At 45.4% G+C, this 16,710-nt stretch overlaps 1 protein-coding gene across 10 annotated transcripts in view; it reads left to right on the top strand.

Annotated features, from left to right (window-relative positions):
• The window catches only part of BCORL1 (BCL6 corepressor like 1), a 69,580-nt gene that overhangs the window by 47,738 nt on the left and 5,132 nt on the right, over nt 1-16,710 (top strand). For 9 of the 10 annotated variants that reach the window (XM_077145593.1, XM_077145588.1, XM_077145586.1 and 6 more), the window contains 5 exons: nt 973-1,194; nt 3,339-3,505; nt 4,388-4,533; nt 14,504-14,581; nt 15,677-15,830. In XM_077145593.1, the coding sequence (XP_077001708.1) occupies nt 973-1,194; nt 3,339-3,505; nt 4,388-4,533; nt 14,504-14,581; nt 15,677-15,830 (767 nt within the window). The remainder of the gene's footprint in view (nt 1-972; nt 1,195-3,338; nt 3,506-4,387; nt 4,534-14,503; nt 14,582-15,676; nt 15,831-16,710) is intronic. The other variant, XM_077145594.1, reaches the window with a different exon arrangement.

Genomic DNA, 16,710 nt, shown 5'->3' with positions numbered 1-16,710 from the left:
TGGTTCCTTGAATAAAGCTCTTGATATGAAGACCTCTGAACTAGAGAGACAAGTTTACTGCCCCCATCTGTCCAATATACTATGGTGGAACAGGCGTAGGAACCCACTGTAGATATTCCAGTTCAAAATGGGGGCAGGGGCAGGGAGCCATACAGGGGTCCCTCACAAAGAAAGGACTCTAGCTTTTACTGAGCACCTACCCTGTGCATTGTTCTGGAGCCTTTCTGGTTCATTGTCTCAAAGACCCTCAAGGAAGGAAGTTAGACTTAGAGAGGTTGTGCCTTGCCCTAAGTGTTGTAGGGAGTGGATGCCAGAGGTGCACGGTTCAAACCCAGGCCTGTCTGATTCCTGAGCCTGAGCTCTTCCCCCCACCCTAGGTGGGACTGAGAATGATCTCAGGACATGGTGTGGTGAAAAATGAGAAAAGCCTGGTGAGGGTTGAATGTGTGTGTGGTGGGGTGGGTAGGTGGTTGCGATAAGAGTGCATGCTTTAGAAGCTGGGCTCTAGCATATGTAGTCAAAGATAGCTGTCTCCCTCTGCTTCTCTTTACTCTCAGAGATTGCTCCAACTTATTTATAGACATGACTTGCAAAAGCCTCAATGAATGGGGATTGATGCAGGTAAAGAAGGCATGCCTAGTGTCTGGGGGGAGCTGGGTTGTCCCCTCAATCTCTGATTTCTAGTCTCTTCCCCATCCCTTGGTTTATGAGCTTGAGTACTTTAGCCTCTTAGCATTTCTCCACTGTGTGGAAATGGATAGGAACCTGTGCCAATCCTGGAAATATTCTAGATGGCTAGTGATTGGCCCAGCCTCTAGCTTCAAACCTGACAAAGTTCTGAGCTATTTCGGGTATTGTCAGCATAGCACAAGATGGACAAAAATGAGGTGAAATGGCCTTGGCAGCTGAGGAGGGAGTGGCCATTCTGGGGTATGTTGCCTGACCTGACCCACTACTACATCTGCTTTGCAGGGCAAAGGTCGTTGGAGCCAGCAGAAGACACGATCTCTCAAATCTCCCACCTCAGTGAAGCCAACAGAACCATGTACACCCTCTAAGTCCCGAAGTGCCGGCCCAGAGGAGGCCTCGGAGTCACCTATAGCCCGGCAGATCCCCCCAGAGGCGCGACGGCTGATAGTGAACAAAAATGCTGGCGAGACCCTCCTGCAGCGGGCAGCACGTCTTGGCTATAAGGTGAGGGGGTGGCCTGACCCCAGGATGCCTTCAGCCCGAGCATCTGTGGAGAAACTTTTCTCCATTGGCTCTTTGGTGGCCTGGGCAGAGCTTTGTTAAGGGCTTGAGCCTGGGCTGACCTCCTCTGCCCAGATTTCCTCTGAGGCTGCCTTTCCCCTCGCCCAATCGGTATGTGGGAATGCAAGCTCATAGGAAGGTCGATTTAGGATGAACATAATTGAAATGGTAACCAAATATCATCCAGTACATTCCTAGGCCAGAAATGGGATTTTGGGATTTCCATGTTGTCTTCAGTTTCCCTGTGTGGTGGCTTCACCTCTCAGAGAGGATCAATGGGTGCTTATTGCTCACCCTTCCTCACCTCCTCCAGCTTCCCCTCGTTTCAACTTCCCATAGTAGGAGTGCAGGGAATATGTTCACGGGGGCTGTGGCTGAGCTAACCCTACCTTATACTACTTCCTTATGAATTGGCAAGAAGGCAGGGAAGAAAGCTGGGGTTTACCGAGCACGTCTTTTGTCATATTAAGACCTTTCATTATTTAATGTCATTTAATCTTCACAGTAAGCCTGTGGAGGTAGGTTTTATTATCCTCATTTTGTAGATGAGAAAATCGGGGCTTAGCAATGTTAAATGGTTTGTCTAAGATCACCCAACTAATAAATGCATAGATCCATATTCATATATACATATATATACACACTATGCATAATAGGTGTCTGAATTCATACCGAGGTCTGTTTTGATTCCCAGGTGCCAGGCTAGGGGTGGAAGACTGATTCATTTACCATAACTAAATTATATTGTTGGGGCACCTTGGTTGCTTCCCACTTTTTATTTTTTATTAATTTTTTTTGTATACTCTCATGAACATGTGTCTTTGCCCAGCACACTGGTTATTTCCTCAGGATCTGCACTCAGCAGTTGAGTTGCCAGGTTACAGGGTGTACCCTTTGTTCTTTTCTTTACTTTTTTTTAAAGCTTTTGATGCCTATACCTGATTCATTCAGAGTCAGCTCTGCTATTTAGCCAGGGTGGCCAGTACAGGAGGCTGACCTGACAGTGTCTTGCCATCGGTCCACCCATCCTTAGGGAGCGTCTCCTGTGGTGGGTACCAGGATATTTGCAGAGGGAGACCTGGAGAAAAAAAAATCAATGCCTACTCCCTGCCCCTTTTGTTTCAAAAGCAGCAAACATGAAGCGATGGGAGAACCAAGCAGGAAAGGGCTAGAGCGCTCGGGGCAACCTGTTAGAGACAGAGGGAAGAGGAGTAGAACAGGGCTCTGGGGAAGAGGCAGCGTTAACTGTCTCTGTTATCGGGAAGGCAGCATCCCCACCACATACGCACACGTGCAGACTTTCTAGCCAGCCAGCCAGCCTTAGAGCTGTCACTCAGAACAACTGAGTACCCCATCTCACCAGTGCCTGGGAGAGGGTTGATGATGCGTGCACTGGTGGGATGCATTGGTTTGAAAGCCAGGCAGCTGGTAGCTTGTGCCATCCAGCCTGTCCATCTCCCACATTCCCCTCAGCTTATTCTCTCCAGCTCTATCGCAGACTAGCTAGCCTGCTTCTAGGCCCAAGAGCCCTGCCTTTGGACCTATTGTCTTAGCCCAGGAAAGTTAATCATTAATGTGTAAATGGCTGACCATAGTGGACAGCTCTCAGAGCAATCCTGATTTGAGCGGAGGGCTGGAACTTACTATTCTGGGATGAACATTGGTCCTCCCCATCCAGCGATAGAGCTTGAAACAGTGCTTTCTTCCTTGTTCTCAAATTATCACCAGGAACTGCGCTCTGATCTCCACGGCTTTGAGCTGGAATGCCTAGACTCAAGGTCTTAGGGTTTGGGTGGGCAGGTGAGCCTCTCCCAAGGACCTCACCCAACAGCCAAAGCCTAGATGACTGCTCTTGGTCACAGGAAGGTATCCCTACTGCCAAGGAAACAGCCTCCGACTGGGGCCCTGGCTGTGGCAGCTCAGAACTGCCTTTGTTGACAAAAGATTTCGGGGTTTGCTTTTCAGTCCCCAGTATAAAGGCCAGGTTCTGAGACTCTTTGGACATTTGGGGAGCTTCAAATCTAACTGCACTGATTTCAAGAAGAGACCTCTGTTTGGTGATAGAACCCCTATCCCTGTCCCCACAGGATGTTGTTCTCTACTGCCTCCAGAAGGACAGTGAGGATGTGAATCACCGTGACAACGCGGGCTACACCGCCCTGCATGAGGCGTGCTCCCGGGGCTGGACCGACATCTTGAATATCCTGCTAGAACACGGGGCCAATGTGAACTGCAGCGCACAGGACGGCACGAGGCAAGGCGGCTGTTCCTTCCCTGAGCTCCACTCTCACCCCCGTCTCAGTCCCTCACTCTCAAAAGCACTAGCCCCAGCCTGGACATTTGTGACCCACCGGGCTATGAGTTGTAGAGAGGCTTTGTCAGAAGACATTTCGGAAAGGCTTCTATAGACCGAAGAGAAAACCGGTTTTGGGCAAGGGAAGATGAGGTCCCAGACGGCTAGTCTATGTGTTGGTTACTAAAGTGAAGCTGGAGTTGTATGGAGATCCTCCTATCATTTGCAGCTTTCATCAGGGAAGATCGCTCAGGCTTCCCACCAACCATCTTGAGGGCCCACCTGTCTCAGGCTGGATGTGACCCTGGGTGACATTTCAGATTTGATCCGTTTTTTTTTTTTAATCTGCTGTATCTTAAAGAAAATGTACCCATTCTTCTGTGTGCTAACAGGGGGCCTTCTTCCTGGACAAAATCGTTGCATAAGCTGCCTACCAAGTAGGGGGACTTGGGCCAAATCGTGCCAAGGCTCTGCTTGGTCATTGCCTGGTATATGAAGCTGCTTTGCTCATCCCTGCTCCTGGGCAGGTGACTAGTTTCATCAAATCTTACCCCAGCATCTGCTTTAACTTTCTCCTTGGTCAGAGATCCATTCTCCCCTGAACTCCAGAACTACCTGTGGAGCTACCCTATGCCCTAGGGATTCTCCCAAGATGTGGGCAAGGGGTACATGAGAGAGTATGAAGAAAGGGGCACAGAGAGAGGAGAAGGGAGTAGGGACATGGCAGTGTGGAGGAGGGCAGGCCAGAGGTGGTTGCCCTGGGGTCATCTCATTTTCCCTGAGGCCTAGACGTTCTGGTTCCCACTCAGGCCCTGTTGTCCTCACCCTGTATCATCTCCTCAGGCCAGTTCATGACGCGGTGGTCAACGACAACCTGGAGACCATCTGGCTCTTGCTGTCCTATGGGGCTGATCCCACACTGGCCACCTACTCGGGACAGACAGCCATGAAGCTGGCCAGCAGCGACACCATGAAGCGCTTTCTCAGCGGTAAGCCTGGCCCACATTAGATGCCATCCTCCTTGGGGCTGGTCTCTGATCCTGAACTCGTGGGTAGGAGATATGCTTGGACTCCCTTCATCTCCAATAATTCCCACAAGGGGCACCTGACCTCTTCACATGCTTTCCCTTATGCTCCATTGAAATTTCTATGCACTTGAAAAATGTCCCAAGATCCACTTCTTATGCCCTAGCTATGGGTGTCCACATTGCCTTCTTCTTTAAGGTCCTAGTGACTGATGGAGACTCATTTCATAGCCAAAGATCTGGAATAGGCCCCCTGTGGAAAAGCAGTCCCTCTAATCGATTTAGTTTGGAGCAAAAAAATGTGTCGACCTGTGCTTTGAATGAGATGTCAGTTGCAAAGAAGTGACACAGCATTTTGCTTTTGTTTTCGCACTTTCTCCTTGGCGGTGATCATGGTGAAACCCTTGGGACCCCTCCTGAAGTTCTGTTCCTCATAGCCCTTGCCTGTGGCAACTATGTTGTTCCCTCCGCATCCCTGCATCCCTCATCTTTACATTCCTTTCTCTTCTTTCCTCACCTGTCCCCTCAGGAAAAAGTGTCTGGTGTTCAGGCCCATAGCAAGGGCCATAAGCCAAAGTGCATTTGTTTTCTCATTAGTGGATAGCAGCTGTTTGTCTGCAGTTAGAAAGCTCCACCGAGTTGGGCAGGGGCAGGAGGGAGAAGAGGGGAAGTCTAGTTTTGGGCATGCTCAGTCGGAATCTCCTCAGACTTGACCTCGGACTAAAGGAATCCCGCCTCGTATGTGACATCACAGCTTGGCCCTTGCACTAGCGGTTACTTCTTCAGACTGCGTAAAGGAGCAGCTGGGAGTTGTATTTCTGATTCTCATTGGAGCACCAACGTCCATGGTAGAAACCATGTAGAAATGAGAGCCAGCAGGACAAGGGATCTGCCCAAGCTCCCTCCCCACACCTGGGCGTTGGCCCTACTCAGTTCGCGAACACGCATCCCCTCCAACACCCGTGTATACCCCCACCAGAGATAGAGTTCTGGGCTCCCAACCAGGGGCCCATTTGTTTTTCCAACAAAAGTGAATAAAGTAGCTAGTGATGGAGGAAAAAAAAAGCCCAGAGAAACTAAGACTAAAGGTCCTGATTAGAAGAAGACTAGGTAGGGAGCAGCGCCCCTAGAAGCGGGCAATGGAAGGTCCTGCTCGATGAATTTCCATCTAGTTCCAGATCAAACCGACCAAGCCCTGGAGTCAATGTGTCAGGCCTCAGGCCCTCACAACCTGATCTTGCTTCTCCCTAGCTGGGGGCAGGAGGCCTGCCTTTTCCTACCCCCATCTCCACCCCCACCTCTAGGTTCCCCAGCCCCTGTTGAGGGCTCAGAGCAGCTCTGGGATGCTCATTGAGTGATTTGTCCTGGACCACAGATTAATGTTGTCCCCTTTAGCTCAACCGTCATGTGTGGGCAGGGCTCACCCTCCCTTCATGGCCTCCCACTCTGGCATACACATGTTGTTGTCTATACTCGACTCGATTCCCAGTAAACCCCAGCACAAATGAGCATCCAGAGCATCTCAGTATGACAAAGGCACTACACTTTGTAAAAATCACTTACTCCAAGTGCCTTTATTGGCTAGAGACTGCCACCCTGAGGTTTTGGGGGCTCTATGGGTCCAAATAAAGCTATCTCTGACCGCTTTATACAAATGAATGCTTTTCTTCCCCACCTCCTTCTCTGAAATCCCAAAGGAGTTTAAATGTTGAAACCATTTAGAATAGTTAAAATGTTTAGAAATAAACACTTTTTTTTTCTTTCTTCACCTTACCTTTGTCACCTCATCCCAACTATAGCCAGCCTTTTTGTTTTGTTTTGCTTTTATTGAGGTGAAATTTGCAGAGTAGGAAATTAACCATTTAAAGGTGAGCAATTCAGTACTGTCCAGCCATTTTAACGCCTCCTTAAACTTTACCCAAATGCCAGTCTGCGTCAGAGAATAGAGAGAAGACCTTTCTTAATTCTGGCACTTCCTAGCCCTTTCCAGGCTGAATTCCATTCAAATCTTGACACTGTTTCTCAACTTCATTTTTTTTTTTAATTAAAAAATTTTTTTCAACATAACAGCATACTAACATGAACATTCTTACCATATGATCATTCCATTCTTGGTATATAATCAATAACTCACAATATCATCACATAGTTGAAGATTCATCACCATGATCATTTCTTAGAACATTTGCATCAATTCAGAAAAAGAAATAAAAAGAAAAAAGAAAAAAAACTCATACATACCATGCCCCTTACCCCTCCCTCTCATTGATTGCTAGTATTTCCATCTACCCGATGTATTTTAGCCTGTTTCCCCTATTTTTTTCTATACCCCTTATCACTCCCTTTCATTGATCACTAGCATTTCAATCTACTGAATTTAACATTTGTTCCCCCTGTTATTTATTTATTTTAATCCCTGTGTTTTACTCATCTGTCCATAAGGTAGATAAAAGAAGCATCAGGCACAAGGTCTTCACAATCACACAGTCACATTGCGAAAGCTATATCATTGTACAATCACCTTCAAGAAACATAGCTACTGAAACACAGCTCTACATTTTCAGGCAGTTCCCTCCAGCCTCTCTTGTTAAGCCTTAACTAAAAAGGTGATATCTGTTTAATGCATAAGAATAACCTCCAGGATAACCTCTTGACTCTGTTTGGAATCTCTCAGCCATTGACACTTTATTTTGTCTCATTTCTCTCTTCCCCCATTTGGTCAAGAAAGTTTTCTCAATCCCTTGATGCTGAGTCCGAGCTCATTTTAGGACTTCTGTCCCACGTTGCCAGGAAGGTCCACACCCCTGGGTGTCATGTCCCAAGTAGAGAGGGGGAGGGCAGTGAGTTTGCCTGTTGTGTTGGCTGAGAGAGAGAGGCCACATCTGAGCAACAAAAGAGGTTCTCTTGGGGGTGACTCTTAGGGTAATTTGAAGTAAGCTTAGTCTATCCTTTATGGGGTTAAGCTTCATATGAACAAACCCAAAGATTGGGGGCTCAGCCTATTGCTTTGGTTGCCCCCACTGCTTGTTGAGAATATCAAGAATTCCCTACCAGGGGAAGTTGAATTTTCCCCTTTCTTACCATTCCCCCAAGGGAACTTTGCAAGTACTTTTTTTATTCACTGTTCAAATCACTCTGGGTGTTTCTCAACTTTATGGGCTTGCAGCTGTAGCTTAATAATGGGGGCCAGAACCTGAAAGGAGTGTTATAAATTAGTCCACCTCTTTTCCATGCAAATATCAATTGTTAGGAAAGATTCTTGTAGCAAACCTTGGCATAGGACCTTGGCCCAACACTCCAGGGAAGCAGACGAGCTACTGGGAAAGGGAGATATGGACCCAAAGACTGTTTTCTGAGGTTGAGGGATAGTTCCCAAAGGCTTATTTTTTGAAAAATTGAAGTGAAATTCACATAACATAAATTAACTATTTTAAAGTGAACAGTTCAGTAGCATTTAATACATTCACAATGTTGTGCCACCATCAGGAGCTCTTTTTCATTGTTGCTGTTCTGCCTGTTTTCTAAATTTAATTTGAATTTATTAAAAACATTTTTTACCGTGGTAACATATATACAACATAACATTCCTCCCTTTTAACCTCCTTCACGGATTCAGTTAAGTGGTGTTACATGCACAGTGTCAGGCTACCCTCATCATCACCTGTTATCTGAACTTTTCCATCACTCCAAACAGAGACTCCACCCATTAATTAATAATTCCCCATTCCCCACCCCAACACCCACGTCTGGTGTCCTGTAATCTTCTTTCCATCTCTGAATTTGCATATTCTAGTTATTTCATGGAAGTGAGATCACACAGTTATCAGGGACCTTTTTTTCTTTTTTAGTGCAATTTTAAAGAGACACAGTCACACACCACACACTCCATCCAAAGTATACAATCAATGGTTCCCAGTCTCATCACATAGTTATGCATTCATTACCACAATCAATTTTAGAACATTTTCATTTCTCCATTCAGGGGCCTTTTTGATGCTTTGAAGTAAATATTTCCCTCTTTTTTATCCCTGTGCAGAACCCAGCCCCACCCTCACCCCTAAATCTCAAAAAAAAAAAAACAATGGGTACAGTAATATAGTGGCTGCAAGATTGAGGTTGGAAGTTGTGGAGTCATTTCCCTCCACCACCCCACCTCCCCAACCCCTCACCAGGATACATTTGCATGGGCTTCTGATTTTTTTTTTTACCTTGCCTGTCTAGCTTTTTGCAAAAAAATAAATATTCATACATGTCACTCTACAGTACAAGACTTTACAAGGTTCATATACTTTGCCCCATACATTCATCTCTTGGAATAGGCCTAAGGAATAATAACAAATTGGAAAAAGCACACAGATGTCTACTATAAATGTTCGTTACCAGTAACGGTGACAAAAGTGGAAAACAGCTAAATATGCTATAAAAAGAATAAATTATGCAATAGTATATTATATAGTTATTAAAATATTTTATGAATATTTTGAACAGCAAAGGAAAATGCCTCCATTTAATAGTAAATGAGAAATGCAGGATACATATTTGTTCACACAGAATAGAATCAGGTAGGTTAAAAATGGATAGGAAAAGGGCGGGCCGCGGTGGCTCAGCGGGCAAGAGTGCTTGCCTGCCATGCCGGAGGACCCCGGTTCGATTCCCGGCCCCAGCCCATGTAAAAAAACAAACAAACAAACAAACAAAATATAATAAAAATAAAGATGTTTCCCTTTCTTCCTCCCTTCCTTCCTTCCATCCTTCCTTCCTTCTCTGTCTGTCTTTCCTTCCTTAAAAAAAAAAAAAAAAAAAAAAATGGATAGGAAAAAAGACTGAAAATAAACTGACAAAAGTGTTGATAGAAGTGCTTCTGGGTGATAGGAAATGAATAATTTTCCTTTCTTTTTTGGAATTTTAACTTTATAATACAAGTATACAATTTTTAGAAAACATATGAAATTTAAATAAATGTTTGGATATATCAAAAAATAAAAATAAAAAGCCTTTTGCTTTTCATCCCCGAGCATTTGCCTAACCAGACTCTATAGATTAATTGTCCTCATCCTCCCCTAGTGGAGATCCCACTGGGCAGAAAATGAATCCCTATAGGGTGCAAAAGTCTCCATTTTCTGCAGGCAGAAAAGGTGAGTGAAAACACCAGCCTTGGCGCCTCGGGTAGAGCTTCCCTCGCTTTGTGCAAGGCCTCTGTTCTGGAAAAGTTGCCTGGGAATCAAATCCTTTTTTAAATACACAAAGGAATGTCACTATTTATAGGTATCCTGGAGTGAATCCTTTTGTCAAGCAAAAGATGCCAGCAATTCATCTGGGTTGTAAATATGGATGTTCTTATATGGGGTTTGCTTGAAATGAGACCCATTTCTCCTGAGACCAGAAACTGTGTAGCGGCACTCCATTCATTCATTCATTCATTCATTCAAGCATCCATCCATTCAGTCCTCAAACATTGACTGAGCGCCTGTTAGGTTTTAGGTGCTATGGTGTGTGCTAAAGACCAGACAATAAACCCTTTCTATCTCCTCCTCCGGCTTGGAGCACCAATCCACCCAAACCCTCAGAAAGGCCTTCGGAAGGCCTCCCCCTTGGGCTAAATTACAGGCAGGCATGTGACTGAGTTACCTTTGACCCTTTGAAAAAAACAGCAATATCCAAGCTAACCAAAGGAAAACAGACTCGTTTTTCCTCCTCCTCCATTGGAAAGAATGTGGGGGTTGGGAGGGAGCCGTTGCCATTTGGCTCGGGGCATCAGTGGAAGTAACAGGACTGTCTTTCCTGCCACCGATGAAAGGGTTAGCAGTTTACCACTGGAGGTCACTGAATCACAGGTTTTTGTTTTTCCTGCCAAGACCTCTGCCATATGACCCCCTGTCGAAGACGGCTTGTTTTTTTGTTTTTCTGTCTTTTCAAGTCCCTCAGCTGGTGATTTAGTTGGAGGAGATGAGGAGGGGTCTGATGGGAACTGGGAGATAGAGGAACTGATTGCTGGGGCAGTTCTCACGTTGGAATAGGGACTCTTCGCTCACAGTGAGTCCCCGAGAATACTTTTGAAGGAAAGGATAAGAATAAAAAGGCTGAACATTTGGAGGGAGGTGGGGGGAATGAAGGAAAAGGAAAGTCAGTCTTTGTCCTGTTCGTAGGAGGGCGCTGACATGGGACGTTCGAAGCTGCAACATCTTGTAAGCCCTGGGTGCCCACTCATGAGCCTGTTCCGACTTCAGCTTCTCTACTCCTGCTCATTAACTTTTGACAGTCTCATGAAGACACTTTCACCTGCAAATGACAAGGAGTTGCAGTCAATGAAGGGAATTAGAGGAATGTGCCAGGGGCTCTGCAGGCAGCATTTCCTAGAGCGGAGCCCCAGGAATGTGGTGAGCTAGGGCTGCTCTGATGGAATCCTCATGTGACCTCTCAGGGACAGCAGTCATTTGAATGATGTGTTTCGGCATGTTGTCTAAGCAGGCACGTTACTTTACAGTTTCACCTTGGGGCAAGTCGTCCCTTTCTTCCTTAGTTCTTTCCTTCCCTCCATCCTTTCTTTCTTCCATCCCTCCTTCTCTCCTTCCCCATATATTTCTTAAACTCTTGCTATGTGCCAGCCACTGAGCTTAGGTGCTGGGGAGAGAATGAAGAACAAGACAGGCATCGTCCCTGCTTTTTTGGAATTTGGCATTTCATTCCTTTATCTCCCGTGATACCTAACACAGGTGCAGAGTAGACACTGACCCAACTGACAAATGCTTCTGGAAGAAACTACTTCCAACTCGCACGTGGCACAGGTTCCAGGAGAGCATATTAAGCTGGCAACTGTGACCTCAGCAGAAGGCTTCTTTTTTTCATGGAATGCACAGAAGATCTGATGTACAGGAGTAAAAGTTCTCCTCTCTGGTTTCACAGCTATAACTTTGAAAGTTTCTCTCTTGCTACCTTTTCCTACTAGGAGAAACCCTTCATCTCCTAAAAATTGCTAAAAATTTAGTTGTTTCAGTAGCTCATAACAGCTGCTTGGTGTTCTTGCTGATGGGATGTGTGGCCTAAAGGGAGGGCATACTGGGGTGTGGCAGTGCTTCCCATTGGGGGAAACCCACTTTGTTCCTTTAAGAGTGGCTGCCAGCTTCCTCCTGCAATTTGGTTTTCAGTGGGCAGCCTCACCTCACCTGTGCCCTTTGGACTCTCTCCTGTTCTGTTTCCCAGGTGTCACTTGAGGGCTGGTGGCAAGCAGACACAGCTAAGTCAGCTTGCCAGTTGTGCTAGCCATTTTGGCAGCCGCTGGGCCATGCACCACATATGACACGGTTGAATTTGTAATGAAAACTGGTGGATCTGCTTTGTGTCCACCTGGGGCCAAGAAGGGAAACGATTCCACTAGATGATATTTAGCCAAGAAACGGATACTAAGGGGTAACTTGATGTCTGTCCTCAGATCAAACAAGCAAAAGGGCTTAGCTTTTTTTTATTGTCATCAAATACACATGACATTGACGATGATAACCATTTTAAAGTATATAGTTGAGTGGCATTAAGTACATTCACAGTGTTGTACAGCCATCACCACTGTCTAGTTCCAGAACTTTTTCATCACCCCAAATGGAAATCCCGTACCCCTTAAGCAGCCATTCCTCATTCTGCCCCCCGCCTCAGCCACTGGCAGCCACTCAACTAATCTGCTTTCTGACTCTATGGATTTGTCTGTCCTGGACATTTCATCTAAATGGAATCATACATCTGTATCTGACATATTTCGATTAGCATAATCTTTTCCAAGTTCATCCATGTCATACATAGTGTGTATAAACAATCATTTATATATATATATATTCTTTCTTTATGAAACAAAACCATATACAGACGCAAACATTCTTAACCATATGATCATTCCATTCTTGTTATATAATCAATAACTCACAATATCATCACATAGTTGCATATTCATCATCATGATAATTTCTTAGAACATTTGCATCAATTCAGAAAAAGAAATAAAAAGAAAACAGAAAAAAATTCATACATACCATACCCCTTACCCCTCCCTTTCATTAATCACTAGCATTTAATCTACTAAATTTAACATTTTCCCCCCATTATTTATTTATTTTTAATCCATATGTTTTACTCATCTGTCGATAAGGTAGATAAAAAGAGCATCAGACACAAAGTTTTCACAATCACACAGTCACATTGCGAAAGCTCTATCATTATACAATCATCTTCAAGAAACATGGCTACTGGAACACAGCTCTACATTTTCAGGCAGTTCCCTCCAGCCTCTCCAATATACCTTAACTGAGCAGGTGATATCTATTTAATGCATAAGAATAACCTCTCAGGATAACCTCTCAACTCTATTTGGAATCTCTCAGCCATTGACACTTTATTTTGTCTCATTTCTCTCTTTCCCCTTTAGGTCGAAAAGGTTTTCTCAATCCCTTGATGCTGAATCTCAGCTCATTCTAGGATTTCTGTCCCACATTGCCAGGAAGGTCCACACCCCCAGGAGTCATGTCCCATGTAGAGAGAGGGAAGGCAGTGAGTTTGCTTGTTGTAATTTTGGCTGAGAGAGAGAGAGAGAGGCCACATTTGAGAAACAGAAGAGGTTCGCTGGAGGTGACTCTTAGGCCTAATTTTAAGTCGGCTTAGCCTATCCTTCACCATGTCATGCATAGTATGTATAAGCAATCATTTAAAAAAAATTTACATTTTAATGGTATATTTTTATGGCATACCATTCACAGCATATCATTAAAGGAAACATATTATAGAACAGGATATAAAACAATATCCCAATTTTATTTAAAAATGCACATATATTTTTATAAAGCACATTTATAATATATAAGGATATAGAGGAAAAAAGTCTGATGTTAGACACTAAAATGCAAACAGAAATTATGAATGGATGATAGAATTTGGGGTTGAATTTTATTTTCTTCTTCATGCTATCTTTTTTTTTTATTTTAAGCAGTTTTATTGATAAATATTCACCTGCAGTCCTTCCAAAGTGTACAACCAGTGGCTACAGTGTCGTCACATAGTTGTGCATTCCTTACCACTGCATATTTTATAACAATCATTCCTTTTCATGCTGAATAATATTCCATTGTATGGCTGTGTGCACATTTGGTTTAGCCCTCCGTCCATTGATGGACATATGGGTTGTTTCCACCTTTTGGCTATCCGGTATAGTGCTGCTGTGAACATTGGTGTCCTGTTTACGGTTCTCTTGGGTGTATACCTAGGAGTGGGAACAAAAAGTTTTCAGGAGGATAAACCTAGCCATTTCCCCCATATTTTCCAGAGGTGAAACCAAAGGGACTGAGCTTACTTATCTTACTTTAAATTGAAGAGAACATGCTTGGGTACGTGAGCATAGTGACCAGCATGGAATTGAAATCCTGGGAGATATCCAGGATTCTGCTTGTAGCCTAATTCCCTAGACCATTTAAAACAGGGTTCTCAAATCTGAGTGCCCTCGGAGCCCATCATGTAAAAGAGTGGAGGGAGGTTGGGTGGGTGAGCACTGATGTATTAGAAAGAATGCACGCCCTGCTTCTCCCTTAAGCCTGCTTTTGATTGGTAGGAATATGGCGACAATGTTCCCATTCTGACATTCTCAAGAAAAGCTGGAAATCTGGATTTTTATGTGCAAGCTCCCCATTTCAAAATGCTGAAAGTCCAGTAAACTTTTTGGTTGTGAAACAGTGGCCCAAACCTCAAGTGGTCAGTGGGCTGGATGTGGCTCCTGGCTCTGGTTTGCCACCTCCAATTGAGAACCTGAAGCATATTGCTGTCCAGTTGTGCTCCCCACCCCTCTCGTGGTCCTTCCTGCCCATCTCCCATTCTCCTCGGCCCATATGCATGATGCACTTGGCCTCCGGATTCCTTCTCCAGCCTATACTCTTCATCTCACTGCCTTCTCTTCCCTCATCAGATCACCTCTCAGATCTCCAGGGCCGGGCAGAGGGTGATCCTGGAGTATCCTGGGACTTTTATAGCAGTTCTGTATTGGGTAAGCTTTTAAGTGGATTTCACTCCACCCTTGTCTGTGGCTCAGAGATGTGGGTTTGGTTTGGGGGTCGCCCTGATTCTTCTCAAAGGTAGGAGTAAGCCTGTGGCAGTATCCCTCCTCTACCTGTCAGTAGCTTACAAACCTTTTCAGCCAAAGCCCCAGCCCACGCTTCCCCAGACTCAGAACTCTTTTGTCTAAACTAGGAAATGCAGTACTGAATTGGACAAAGCCGCCCGTCGTTAGCCCGCTACCATTCCCTACCCTGGGTACTTTTGTTTCATTCGCTCTCTTCTGAGAGCGCTTTCTTCTCCGTTGCTTTGTTTTAGCCATGTCCAAAGCCCCTGTCAGCATCACCACCTCTTCTGGTATTGCTCACTCCCAAGAAGGACCCAGCCTCTCATCTGGCAGCTACCATTTCCTCTCTCCCCTGGCCTGTGTGATGCCCACACAGGTTTTGTGTTGGGTGCTTTCTTCTAAGCCCTTGGCCCTCTGTCCCACATTTCCCTTTCTTGGAAGATCAGCATGTCTTTATTCCTGGTGGTCATCTGGCATTCGCCCATTGGGCCAGAGGCTGAAGATTAGGGGAAGCACCCACATCTGCCCACCACCCCACTCCCCACCCCAAAGCTTACAGGAAGCTGGAGAAAGAAAATGTCGGGATGGGATGAAATATGCCACCCCCAGACATGTGGCTGGGGAAGCGAACCATCTGAGACCCCTTTGGGGCCTCTAGGAATCCCAGCAGGTAGTGGGGCACCTTTTGTACTTAGCCCTCGACTGCTGACACTATCTTCAAGCTTCCATCTTCAGCAGCTGAGCAGCTCCTCCGTCACATCACCTGGTTTTTCCAGTTGAGGAGGAAGGAGTATAATGATTCTCTGCCACAAAATCCTTTTTCCAGGACTAGAACTTTCACGTGCAGTCCTAAGGCTGTGAGCCTGGGGGTCAGCACCCTAGGCCCTGACTCACGGTCCGGGGGCTTGTTGTTTATCTCCTGAACACCAACCTTCATGCCCCTTTCGCTTGTCAAAGCATTTCTCTTCTTCGGTCTTGTCCAGGGAGCTAAGTCCTAATTCCCTGTGTGCTCCCTTACAGAGGAGAAAGACAGATTTGCTTGTGACCTCCTGCATAATCCTCCTGGGAACTCTGATCAAGAAGGAGAAGATGTGGAAGAGGATGATTTCATGTTTGAACTCTCAGACAAGCCTCTCCTCCCTTGCTACAACCTCCAAGTGTCAGTGTCCCGTGGGTGAGTGTCTGAGTTATCTACGGGGACCGAGAGCGGGGATCCTGGCAACCCCTGGCCTGCCTCCCTGGGCAGGGTAGAGTTCTCTCTAGGAGGAAGCCAAAGACCCAGAGATGGAGCCCTAGAGCATAGGAAAGATAATGTAGGACAAAGGCCAGCCTGACTTTTCAGCCCAGATTAGTTAGGTTCATAATAGGGGCTGTGGGCGCTGGGTCCCTCGACTGGATGTATTTCATGAATCAAAAACCAAGATTCACTCCGTAGAGGTTTTCTGTGCTGTTCCTGGGTGTAAGAGATGATCTGAGAGATATTTTGGCTGGCGAACTGTTAGAATCTCTGGAACGTTTTTGTGGTTTCTGGGGACAGCCAGACAGAATATTTGAAATTGAGATTCTCGGAAAAGCCGGGACATATGGTTGCCATAGCTGTGTGGCCACTAGGGTCCTTAAGTAATCCACAGCCTGGTCTCTTGTAGCCTTAATGTTAGAAAGATGATTGCGTCAATGCTGTCATCTCAGATTACTGCGTATGTTATAACAGGGATCACCCATTTTCAGAGACCAGAGTATACCCAACACTTAACATTACACTGAACCCAATCGAATCGCTGGTTGATGGTCCAGAAGGGAGTTCAGCAGCTGGCAGGGCCGTGGTTCTTGTTGGTTTTCGCTGGACTGTTAATTCGTGGAGGTGCTGGTTAAGAGAACGCCCAGGCGGATGGTCCTTTTGTTTTGTTCTCAGCCTGCATCATTAAGTATTTGCTTCTTAGCGGTTATCTTCGCCTATTTCAAATACCTGTGCAAACAGTTTTAAAGATGGCTTTTCTTTGATACCTATTTTTAAAATATCCGACCCTCTTGAAAGATAGGGGAAATGGCAGGAA

This window comes from Tamandua tetradactyla, chromosome X, assembly GCF_023851605.1.
Source record: "Tamandua tetradactyla isolate mTamTet1 chromosome X, mTamTet1.pri, whole genome shotgun sequence".
In the NCBI taxonomy this organism is placed as follows: Eukaryota; Metazoa; Chordata; class Mammalia; order Pilosa; family Myrmecophagidae; genus Tamandua; species Tamandua tetradactyla.
Note: the sequence above shows the minus strand (reverse complement) of the source record. Positions and strands in the feature narration are given on the sequence as shown.